At 35.7% G+C, this 12,992-nt stretch overlaps 1 protein-coding gene across 1 annotated transcript in view; it reads left to right on the top strand.

The window, feature by feature from the left end:
• The window catches only part of CIR1 (corepressor interacting with RBPJ, CIR1), a 40,262-nt gene that overhangs the window by 4,176 nt on the left and 23,094 nt on the right, over positions 1-12,992 (top strand). Inside the window, exons 2-7 of the mRNA XM_004267326.3 lie at positions 290-384; positions 5,453-5,526; positions 6,323-6,333; positions 6,421-6,485; positions 6,861-6,909; positions 11,911-12,028. Coding sequence (XP_004267374.1) covers positions 290-384; positions 5,453-5,526; positions 6,323-6,333; positions 6,421-6,485; positions 6,861-6,909; positions 11,911-12,028 — 412 coding nt within the window. The remainder of the gene's footprint in view (positions 1-289; positions 385-5,452; positions 5,527-6,322; positions 6,334-6,420; positions 6,486-6,860; positions 6,910-11,910; positions 12,029-12,992) is intronic.

The raw sequence follows: 12,992 nt of genomic DNA, 5'->3' as shown, positions 1-12,992 counted from the left end.
GTTCTCATCTCTGAAACAACAACAGAGGGATTGAATGCAAGAAGCATTTGTACCCCAAGTGCTCAGCGTGGTTATCAAGTTTGACATTTTTGCCTGAAAGTTTAGCTGTTTTGAATGATTATATTTAAGGACTTATATAAAAGCACAAATCAGATTTTCAACTGTTGTTTTGTGATAATGACATTATGACCAAAATAGATGATGTTGTAAACTATATACAATAGCATTTTATATTTTATTATAAAAGAGAGCAAACTTCCTACTTAAGTTTTGTACTTTACTAATTTAGGTATGGATGGCAGAACAGAAAATATCATATGATAAGAAGAAACAGGAAGAATTAATGCAACAATATCTTAAAGAACAAGAATCATATGATAATAGGTAAGAAATTCCACTATGCTGGTGTTTTTAGAATAGTCAATTGCATGAGAATATCCTTTACTGAATCATATATTAAATTAGCTTTATTGAATTGAATGCCCCAATGATAGGATTGTATTCCCTGTGAACTGTCTTTATTCTTATATTGATAGATGGGCACTTTTTCCAACCTTACCCATAATTCACATAAAATATTGATTGATGTGACTCCACATACAGTTTATAGAGAAGTCCCAACTTATACAAAACTTAGAAGAAAAATAAATGTCTATACTTGAACTACTGAGGCCTCTTACAAAGATATTTCCTCAGCATACACTGAAATGAAAAGGTACACAGGACAGCTTCAAGAAGTAAACTGAAGTGTCTCTACTTGACCTGCATGTCATTGTTCTGTCAATGGCAGGATCAGAGCTAGAGTTCTTCATTGGTTTACTACGGTACAGTACCTGCCCTTTAGCTATTGTCATTTATGTTTGTATTTGCAGGTCTAACACTGAAGCTGATTTCTCTTGGTTAATCAAGCAAATGAATAGTGGTGCTTTAGTTAGATAGGTCATATTTTCTCTTCCACTCAGTCGTATATTTCATCAAAACATGGAACTTAAGCGAAGTAATACTAAACTATTACTAAATACTCTCTTTAAAATATAGTATATCAAGAGCAAAATTAAAGAAATAAAATGTTTAGTTTAATTAAGTACTTTTCTCACTAATTTATTTAATCTTATTAACTTTTATTGAGTGCCTACTTCATGTATGACAACAAATGGTATTGTAGTGGCCTATAAAATTGTGATGCATAGTTTCTCTCTACCCCCAAGAAAATCTAATAAGGGATATGTACATACATATAGTTCAAGGCTGAAGGTAATAACTGATTGAAAACACACTTTATAAAAACTGTGGCATGCTAGCATAAGAAAATAATTCCATTTGGCATAACAAGACTTCATAAAAGAGGTGACATTTAAGCTGAACTGTGAAGAATGGTAAGGATTTAGATCTTTGGTTCTCAACTGAGGGCCATTATTGCCCCTAGGAGACATGTGGCAATGTTTGGACACATTTTTTTTTAATTTAAAAAAAATATTTATTTTGGCCACATCAGGTCTTAGTTGCGGCATGCAGGATCTTCACTGTAGCATGTGGAATCTTTCGTTCCGGCGTGTGGGCTCTAGAGCATGCAGACTCGGTAGTTGCAGCTCGCCAGCTCTCTAGTTGTGGCGCACGGGGTTTAGAGCACACAGGTTTAGTTGCCCTGTGGCATGTGGGATCTTAGTTCCCCGACCAGGGATAGAACCTGTGTCCCCTGCTTTGGAAGGCAGATTATTAATTACTGGACCTCCAGGGAAGTCCCTGGACACATTTTTTGATTGTCATAACTCAGGGGTTGGGTGATAACAGCACCTAGTGGGTAGATTCTAGGGATGCTGTAAAACAGCCTACAGTGCACTCAAAGAATGATCAAGTCCAAAATGTCAGTAGCACTACTGTTGAGAGACTGTGATTTACATATAGTAAAAGCTTATTAAAGATGATCACGGTGGGAAGATGGAGAGGATGTTCAGGAAACAGCCAATATAGTTGAGTTACACCAATGAAGAGATAGTGGAGGTGGAAATATTTGAAGCTATGCACATATCCTTAACTTTGCCCACTGATGTCAGTATTCATTGATAGATCTTGCCTGCATCAGTTATTACTGTGGTATTCTAATAGTGATTTTCTATTTCAGTCCCTATACATTGTTTAATTTGAATTCTTCTGGAAAGAGGATTTTTCCTTTTCCCTCATTTATTTAATCATTTATTCCTATCAGCCTGGACTCAGATATTTATTTAATCGGTTATAATCTAATACTCTTATTTATTTTTTTGCTCAAATTGTTCCAGTTTTGGCCTTTGCCTGCTCTGTCAGCTTGACTCCTATGTCCATTTAACATGCCCCATCCTTTTAAAAAAAAAAAAGTTCTTCCTGGCACTACAGGATCATCAAAAATTTGTCTTTTATTTTTCCCTGCTCCAGTATTGGAGCAGTTTTATTGGTTCTTTTTATTGAAGAAAGATATTTACATACCAGGATTTGGACACTAGGTGTGTTCATTGCTTTTAGGTTTGTTTGTTTGAATTTATGAGTATATAAAAGCAAATTTATGAGTATTTGGAGTGATTTGCTACATTTTTCTTTTTTTCCTCATTCAAAAGTATTGTCCTTGATAGCCAATTCTGTTCCTTAGTACTCTGTTTTTTTCCCTTTTAAGTTTTTAACTGTTCTAGATGTTTCTTAATGTTTGTGGATATTGATCCCTATGTACATTTTTTTAAAGATGACAATCACATTTATTATTCTGACTGGACAAATAAAAGGATGCCCAAAAATCTGTACATTTCACTCAGCTTAGAGTCAACAGCAAAAAAAAAAAAGAATCTGTACAGGTTTTTAGTTGAAGTTAAAACAGAAATGCCAATATCATAGCTTTTCCTTTTATTTTGTATACCTGTTGAGTTTTGCACAAAATGAAATTGATATTCCAGTTTTGATTTTGTTATTTTTGTTTCAATATAAATGAAATGCTTTTTCAGGGGTGGGAATATATAAAACAAAATTTGCCATTTTTAAGTGTGCAGTTCAGTGCCGTTAATTACATTCACAGTGTTGGTACCATTACCACTGTCTATTTCCAAAATTTTTTTCATTACCCCAAATAGAAACTCTATAACCATTAAACAATAACTCTATTCCCCCTCCCTCCAGCCCCTGGTAAACACTATTCTTCTTTCTGTCTCTATGAATTTGCCTATTCTAGGTATACCATATAAGTGGAATTACACAGTATTTGTCCTTTTGTGTCTGGCGTACTTCACTTAGTATAACATGTTCAAGATTCATCCACATTGTAGCATGTATCACAGCTCATTCCTTTTTATGGCCAAATAACATTCCATTGTATGTGTATACTACAGTTGGTCTACCCATTCATCCATCAGTGGACACTTGAATTGCTTCTACCATTTGGCTGTTTTGAATAATGTTGCTATAAACATTGGCATACACATATTGTTCAGCTCCCTATTTTCAGTTCCTTTGGGTATTACCTAGGAGTAGAATTGCTGGATCATCTGGTAATTCTGTGTTTGGCTGTTGAAGAACCACACAACAGTTTTCCATAGGGACTGTACCATTTTACATTCCCACCAGCAATGCAGTTTTTCTACATCCTTGCCAACATTTGTTATTTTCCTTCTTTTTTTTTTTTTGATAATAGGCATCCTAATGACTACAACATGATATCTCATGGTTTTAATTTACATTTCCCTAATAACTAGTGATGTTGAGCTTTTCACGTGGTCCATTTTAATTTTTTAAATGGTGTTAATTTAATATAAGATATAATTTATATACTTTAAACTATATGTTGGTTTTAAGTGTATTTATAGAATTTGGAGCCATCACCATAACTCATTTCAGAACATTTTCATCATCCGAAAAAGAAATCTTGTACCCATTAGCAGTCACTCCCCATTTCCAGACACTGTGCCCCCTAATACCTCTCAGCTCTAAGTAACCACTAATTTATTTGTCTCTATATATTCACCTATTCTGGAAATGTCATATAAATGGGATCATACAATATGTGGTCTTTTGCGATTGGCTTCTTTCATTTAATATAATTATTTAAAATTTAAAAATTAAAAATTTTTAAATGTATTTTTAAAAACATTTTTTTCAGTGTTTTTGAAGTTCATCCATGTTGTAGCATGTGTCAGTAGTTCATTCCCTTTTATTGCTGAATAATATCCCACTGTATAGAGGTAGATCCTGTCATCCTTTTGCCCTCTTCTTCTTTTTCAATTCTTTGTAAACACCAGTGGGAATAAGAAGTGAGGAACTATAATCATGTAGGCTATCCTTTGTGATAGCCTTTTCCAAATAAGAGGAAATTCTGTTCACTCTTTAGCCTTCTTTATAATCAGTACTTTACTTGGATCTTATGAATTAAAGCTTTAACTTGACCGTTGATTCAATTTGTAGCAGAGCTTTTTTTCTAAAAAGCACAGCATATCTCTCAAACAGAACCCAAACAGGGAACTTTTGGTGTTAAAAAAGAAATGATAAAAAAGAAAACGAGGGGCTTCCCTGGTGGCGCAGTGGTTAAGAATCCACCTGCCAATGCAGGGGACATGGTTTCGAGCCCTGGTCTGGGAAGGTCCCACATGCCACAGAGCAACTAAGCCCGTGCACCACAACTACTGAGCCTGCACTCTAGAGCCCGTGAGCCACAACTGCTGAAGCCCACGTGCCTAGAGCCCGTGCTTCTCAACAAGAGAAGCCACAGCAGCGAGAAGCCTGCGCACCGCAACGAAGAGTAGCCCCCACTCACTGCAACTGGAGAAAGCCCGCACGCAGCAGCGAAGACCCAACGCAGCCAAAATAAATAAACAAAATAAATTTATTAAAAAAAAAAGAAAGAAAATGATTTTTAAGATGCAGCAGTCCATCATAGTAATTAACCTGTTGTAGATTATCTTTATTCTCTCTTCATTGGCCTCACTAAAGAATTTGATTCTCTTATTGCCTTCGACTCTTTTAAGAATTAATTGGATTTGCCTTCCTAAAGAAATTCCAGAGAGACTCATTTTTCTAGAACTGTTTGATTCCTCACAATTAATGAAAAATGTTGGCACTATTTAACTTAATTCCAAATTTGTGTTGGCGTATAGGATTTCAAAGTTGTCCCTATTTCCACAGCATTTCAAAGTTTAAGAAAAGCATGTGAGGGGAAGCATGGCATTTTTTCCCTCATTTCAGTTGGGAGTGCTGGGATCTCTCAGGTAATGAGGAAGTCTCAGAATTTACAACTAGTTACTAAAGAGGCAGCACTGTTGGAATTTCCAGTCAGATATTTCAGATGTCATCTAATCAGTGGAGTAAACTTCTGGAACTTTATCTCTAATAAAAATATTTTATCCTAATTCCCTTAGGATTTAGGGGTATGGAGGGACAGTTTTTCTGTAATTTTTTCCTCCTACAAAAAATTGCTAACTTTATGTCTTGTTTTATTTAGATTGCTTATGGGAGATGAACGTGTAAAGAATGGCCTTAATTTCATGTATGAGGCTCCACCAGGGGCTAAAAAAGGTACTTGGTCGTTTCCTTTTTTTAAGTCTTTGATGTGTTTGCAAGTAAAGATTGAGAACTGTTATGACAGACATTGTTTAGAAGTTGCTCTTCATCTTTTAAAATTGCTATTATTTTTGTAAAATAATTTTTTAAAATACTGCAATCAATACAGTAGAATAGGGCTTCCCTGGTGGCATAGTGGTTGAGAGTCCGCCTGCTGATGCAGGGGACACTGGTTCGTGCCCCGGTCCGGGAAGATCCCACATGCCGCGGAGCGGCTAGGCCCGTGAGCCGTGGCCGCTGAGCCTGTGCATCCAGAGCCTGTGCTCCGTAACGGGAGAGGCCACAACAGTCAGAGGTCCGTGTAGTGCCAAAAAAAAAAAAAATACAGTAGAATAAATACTAAAAATATTTGTCTAATCTAGTAATAATTTCATGACTTGTCCTTTGGGGAGGAAAATAATCTCAACATCACCAGAATTACATTTATTCTTTTATAATTTGTGTATTTAGTCCTTCTTACTGAGTATACTTGTAAATACAAAGCATAATATTCACTGTCAATGAAAAATATAAAAGTTTAAAGACTAGAAATAAATGTGCTTATTAAACACTATTTCTTATTCACTGTTTTTTATCCTTCAGTGATTTGAATTTTATCTTATGAAAGAAAAAAAGTCAAACTAATACATTCTTACAAGTTACAATTAAATACCGTGATATCATAGTGTCGTATATGATAGCAGACTTTTATGTTGAAGTTTTTAACTTGACCTACCTTTTTTTCCTCCCATGTTTTTGATATGCAATCAAGAAAACAAAGAGGTAAAGTACTGTTTTCTATGTTTGGATTTATTTGCAATAGATTGTAATTTTATGGAAAAATTGAAAGACTTTAATGAATGTTTTTAGAAAGAAGAAACCGAAGGAGAGACTGAATACAAATTTGAATGGCAAAAAGGGGCCCCACGAGAAAAGTAAGAGCTGGTTTTCTTTTAAGATAAAATGTGTATCATTAAATTTAGATAATATCCCATCTTATGTTGCCTTTTTATTCATTAGAGAAAGCAACTAATGTGAAAAGTTATTTTTAATGATTTGTCTTATGCAACTCATTTGGTTGATTATAGTCTTTAGTTCTATTTTTATTTTTTTCATTTTTTTAAATCACAGATCATCAGACTGGATACTTAATAATGAAGTGGTGTTTGCAAATACTAAATAGATTTTATTGTTCTATTTATTTATTGAAGTCGTACATTTCATAATTTACTCAGAACTATAAAACTGTTTTTAGTTTAATTATTAAATTGTTCTTAATATTGAGTTTGTACATTTTCTCTCCTTAATAGATATGCCAAAGATGACATGAACATCAGAGATCAGCCCTTTGGTATTCAGGCAAGTGACACATATTTATACTGTAAGAATAAGTTTTTTTTATAAACACTTCTTTATACTGTTGTCCAAAAGGTATTTAAGCTGAAAAGGGGCTCTGTGGTTTTATTTGTATCAGATAATAGAAGGACTAGGAGAGAAAATATTAAGTGTACTAAACTGATAAAAGATAGGATTCAAAGTTTTGTAGTAAGGGTTATAATGATAATGGTCTCTGTGGTTTTCAAGGAATTTGGAGAATTAGCTCAAGGTCAAAAAAATATATAAAACTGTCTGGAACCAGAACAAACTATCATCAGAGGGCCAGGTCCTTGTTATAAATAACATTTTTTTGAACACTGCCTTACTTATTCATTTATATATTAACTGCTATATTGGCAGAGCTGAGTAGTTGCAACAGAGACCTTTGGCCCATAAACCCTATAATATTTGCTATCTGGCCCTTTACAGAAAAAGTATGCCAGCCCCTGGTTTAGGAAATTGAAACCTCAAAGGTTAATTTTTTTAAATGAGAGGATTAAACATTAAGCCATGACATCATTCTTTTTTGGTATTTTACCATTTCTTTTTGGATGACAGTGTTTTATTTCCACAAAGTAACACACAAAAAGAAATAGGAGGGACTTCCCTGGTGGTCCAGTGGTTAAGAATCCGCCTTCATTGCAAGGATTCTTCAATATATGCAAATCAATCAGTGTGATACACCATATTAACAAATTGAAGGATAAAACCTATATGATAATCTCAATAGATGCAGAAAAAGCTTTAGACAAAATTCAACACCGATTTATGATAAAAACTCTCTACAAAGTAGGCATAGAGGGAACCTACCTCAACATAATAAAGGCCATATATGACAAACCCACAGCCAACATTGTTCTCAGTGGTGAAAAACTGAAACCATTTCCACTAAGATCAGGAACAAGACAAGGTTGCCCACTCTCACCACTGTTATTCAACATAGCTTTGGAAGTTTTAGCCAAGAAATCAGAGAAGAAAAAGAAATAAAAGGAATCCAAATTGGAAAAGAAGAAATAAAACTGTCACTGTTTGCAGATGACATGTTACTATACATAGAGAATCCTAAAGATGCTACCAGAAAACTACTAGAGCTAATCAATGAATTTGGTAAAGTAGCAGGATACAAAATTAATGCACAGAAATCTCTTGCATTCCTATACACTAATGATGAAAAATCTTAAAGAGTAATTAAGGAAACACTCCCATTTACCATTGCAATAAAAAGAATAAAATACCTAGGAATAAACCTACCTAAGGAGACAAAAGACCTGGATGCATAAAACTATAAGACACTGATGAAAGAAATTAAAGATGATACAAACAGATGGAGAGATATACTATGTTCTTGGATTGGAAGAATCAACATTGTGAAAATGAGTATACTACCCAAAGCGGTCTACAGATTCAGTGCAATCCCTATCAAACTACCAATGGCGTTTTTCAGAGAAATAGAACAAAAAATTTCACAATTTGTATGGAAACAAAAAGACCCCAAATAGCCAAAGCATCTTGAGAAAGAAAAATGGAGCTGGAGGAATCAGGCTTCCTGACTTCAGACTATATGACAAAGCTACAGTAATCAAGACAGTATGGTACTGGCACAAAAACAGAAATATAGATCAATGGAACAGGATAGAAAGCCCAGAGATAAACCCATGCACCTATGGTCACTTTATCTTTGGTAAAGGAGGCAAGAACACACAGTGGAGAAAAGACAGCCTCTTCAATAAGTGGTGCTGGGAAAACTGGACTGCTCCATGTAAAAGAATGAAATTAGAACACTTCCTAACACCATACACAAAAATAAGCTCGAAATGGATTAAAGACCTAAATGTAAGGCCAGACACTATAAAACTCTTAGAAGAAAACATAGGCAGGACACTTTATGACATAAATCACAGCAAGATCCTTTTTGACCCACCTCCAAGAGAAATGGAAATAAAAACAAAAATAAACAAATGGGGCCTAATGAAACTTAAAAGCTTTTGCACAGCAAAGGAAACCATAAACAAGACGAGAAGATAACCCTCAGAATGGGAGAAAATATTTGCAAATGAAGCAACTGACAAAGGATTAATCTCCAAACTTTACAAGCAGGTCATGCAGCTGAGTATCAGAAAAACCAACAACCCAATCCAAAAATGGGCAGAAGACCTAAACAGACATTTCTCCAAAGAAGATATTTAGATTGCCAACAAACACATGAAAGAATGCTCAACATCATTAATCATTAGAGAAATGCAAATCAAAACCACAATGAGGTATCACCTCACACCAGTCAGAATGGCCATCATCAAAAAATCTACAAACAATAAATGCTGGAGAGGGTGTGGAGAAAAGGGAACACTCTTGCACTGCTGGTGGGAATGTGAATTGGTACAGCCACTATGGAGAAAAGTATGGAGGTTCCTTAAAAAACTACAAATAGAACTACCATATGACCCAGCAATCCCACTACTGGGCATATACCCTGAGAAAACCATAATTCAAAAAGAGTCATGTACCAAAATGTTTATTGCAGCTCTATGTACAATAGCCCGGAGATGGAAACAACCTAAGTGTCCATCATCAGATAAATGGATAAAGAAGATGTGGCACATATATACAATGGATATCACTCAGCCATAAAAAGAAACGAAATTGAGCTATTTGTAATGAGGTGGATAGACCTAGAGTCTGTCATACAGAGTGAAGTAAGTCAGAAAGAGAAAGACAAATACCGTATGCTAACACATGTATATGGAATCTAAAAAAAAAAAAAAAATGTCACGAAGAACCTAGGGGTAAGATGGGAATAAAGATGCAGACCTACTAGAGAATGGACTTGAGGATACGGGGAGGGGGAAGAGTAAGCTGGGACAAAGTGAGAGAGTGGCGTGGACATATATACACTACCAAACGTAAAATAGATAGCTAGTAGGAAGCAGCCACATAGCACAGGGAGATCAGCTCGGTGGTTTGTGATCACCTAGAGGGCTGAGATAGGGAGGGTGGGAGGGAGGGAGACGCAAGAGGGAAGAGATATGGGGACATATGTATATGTATAACTGATTCACTTTGTTATAAAGCAGAAAGTAACACACCATTGTAAAGAAATTATACTCCAATAAAGATGTTTAAAAAAGAAAAATAAAAAACCACTTCCTAACACCATACACAAAAATAAGCTCAAAATGGATTAAAGACCTAAATGTAAGGCTAGACACTATATAAAACTCGTAGAGGAAAACATAGAACACTCTATGACATAAATCACAGCAAGATCCTTTTTGACCCACCTTCTAGAGAAATGGAAATAAAAACAAAAATAAACAAATAGGACCTAATGAAACAAACTTTTGCACAGCAAAGGAAACCGTAAACAAGATGAAAAGACAACCCTCAGAATGGGAGAAAATATTTGCAAACAAAGCAGCTGACAAAGGATTAATCTCCAAAATATACAAGCAGCTCATGCAGCTCAATATCAAAAAAACCAACAACCCAATCCAAAAATGGGCAGAAGACCTAAACAGACATTTCTCCAAAGAAGACATATAGATGGCCAAGAAGCCCATGAAAAGCTGCTCAACATCACTAATTATTAGCGAAATGCAAATCAAAACTACAATGAGGTATCACCTCACACCATTTAGAATGGGCATCATCAGAAAACCTACAAACAACAAATGCTGGAGAGGGTGTGGAGAAAAGGGAACCCTCTTGCACTGTTGGTGGGAATGTAAATTGATAACAGTCACTGTGAAGAACAGTGTGGAGGTTCCTTAAAAAACTAAAATTAGAACTACCATATGACCCAGCAATCCCACTACTGGGCATATACCCTGAGAAAACCATAATTTAAAAAGAGCCATGTACCACAGTGTTCATGGTGGCACTATTTACAATAGCCAGGACATGGAAGCAACCTAAGTGTCCATCGACAGATGAATGGATAAAGAAGATGCGGCACATATATACAATGGAATATTACTCAGCCATAAAAAGAAACGAAATTGAGTTATTTGTAGTGAAGTGGATGGACCTAGAGTATGTCATACAGAGTGAAGTAAGGTGGAAAGAGAAAAACAGATACCGTATGCTAACACGTATATATGGAATCTAAAAAAAAAAAAAAATGGTTCTGGTGAATCTGGGGCAGGACCGGAGTAAAGACGCAGACGTAGAGAATTGACTTGAGGACTTGGGGAGGAGGAAGGGTAAACTGGGACGAAGTGAGAGAGTGGCCTGGACATATATACACTACCAAATGTAAAACAGATAGCTAGTGGGAAGCAGCTACATAGCACAGGGATGTCAGCTCTGTGCTTTGTGACCACCTAGAGGGGTGGGATAGGGAGGGTGGGAGGGAGATGCAAGAGGGAGGGGATATGGGGATATATGTATACATATTGCTGATTCACTTTGTAATACAGCAGAAACTAACACAACATTGTAAAGCAATTATACTCCAGTAAAGATGTTAAAAAAAAAAGAATCCACCTTCCAATTCAGGGGACAGGGGTTCGATCCCTGGTTGGGGAACTAAGATCCCACATGCTGCTGGGCAAGTAAGCCTGTGCACTCTAGAGCCCGCGTGCCACAACTAGAGAGCCCACACGCCGCAACTACTGAGCCCGTACGCCACAACTGGAGAGAAGCCCGCGTGCTGCAAAGAAGGGCCTGCACACCGCAATGAAAGATCCTGCATGCCGCAAGAGAGATCCCATGTGCTGCAACTAAAACATGATGCAGCCAACTAAGTAAATAAATAAATATTTTTAGAAAAAAGAAATAGGATTCAGCTTAGCTTTTAGGCATAATTTATGATAAAAGATTTTAGTGTTTGAATTACATTACCAAATATAGTTGTAGAGTCTCTTTCCCTGGAGATCTTTTAAAAACAAGACTAATTTAACTTAAACTCTGCTAAGGAGCGGGGAGTTGAACATTGGTTAGATTATTAGTATTTTAGTAACCAAAATAACGTTTACTATTTCTCAGGTTCGAAATGTGAGGTGCATTAAATGTCACAAATGGGGTCATGTCAATACAGATCGAGAATGTCCTTTGTTTGGTCTTTCTGGAATTAATGCAAGTTCAGTTCCCACTGATGGCTCAGGTAGGCACTAGACATAATTTATTTGTTTGTTTTAGAATTTATAAGAGGGCAAACAAGGGAAGCTAAAATAACTTTTTTTTTTTTTTGTCTCTCTGGGTATTGGTTTGATTTGGTTTGGTTTGGTTTTTGGGGGTTAGGTTATATTCCCAAAATGTGGTGGTCAACAGGAAACTCTAATCATATGTTTTGAATTTGAAATGCTGTATATTAGAATTTAATTTTTTTAGCCAAGGGCCCTGTGAAATTGATTTTAAAAGTAACAGATGTATTAAACATAGTTTATCAGGTTGGTAACCTAAAAACAGAAGGAAGAAATGGCTATTTCTCATATTCATGTCCTTCCGAGTTGTAGAACTGGGCTGGACAAAAGCCTCAACAATTGTATTTTTTGTTTCCGAGATAAAATCAAAATTGAGTTTTAAAAGATGTTAGATATATTAAAATTAATTTCTACTTGAAAGTTATTTACCTTCCTGCATGTTATTGTCTACTTAAGAAAAATTGGTCTAATTTGGTTTGGGTTCTTTTTATAAAAAGATACTAAAACTGAGAACTTCTAAGTTAAATTTATCAGTGCCTTGTTAGTATGTTGTTGAGACAGCCACAGTAATCCAACAGTAACTCATAGTGAATCATAATAGCAATAACCTGCTTAACCCTGTAACCTTAAGTCATTTCACCTTTATGAGTTTCAGTTCTTCATTTTAAAATAAGGATGATAATATAACTCGAGATTTTCAGAATTTTTTAAGCAGCTATAGAACCTTTTTTTAATTTTTTAAAATAAATCCTACACGTAATCCCAGTGTATAGAACATATGAAGGCAGAGCTGCTGTATTGAAGCAAACGTTCTGGGCGTGAAGCCCCAACCTCTCAGCTAATCTAGGCCTGTGATGCACCTCTTTAGGCTCCCTGAGGCTTCCACTGCCACTTCTGAGCCCAGGGTTCACCCTCAATCAGCAT

This window comes from Orcinus orca, chromosome 7, assembly GCF_937001465.1.
Source record: "Orcinus orca chromosome 7, mOrcOrc1.1, whole genome shotgun sequence".
Lineage (NCBI taxonomy): Eukaryota > Metazoa > Chordata > Mammalia > Artiodactyla > Delphinidae > Orcinus > Orcinus orca.
Note: the sequence above shows the minus strand (reverse complement) of the source record. Positions and strands in the feature narration are given on the sequence as shown.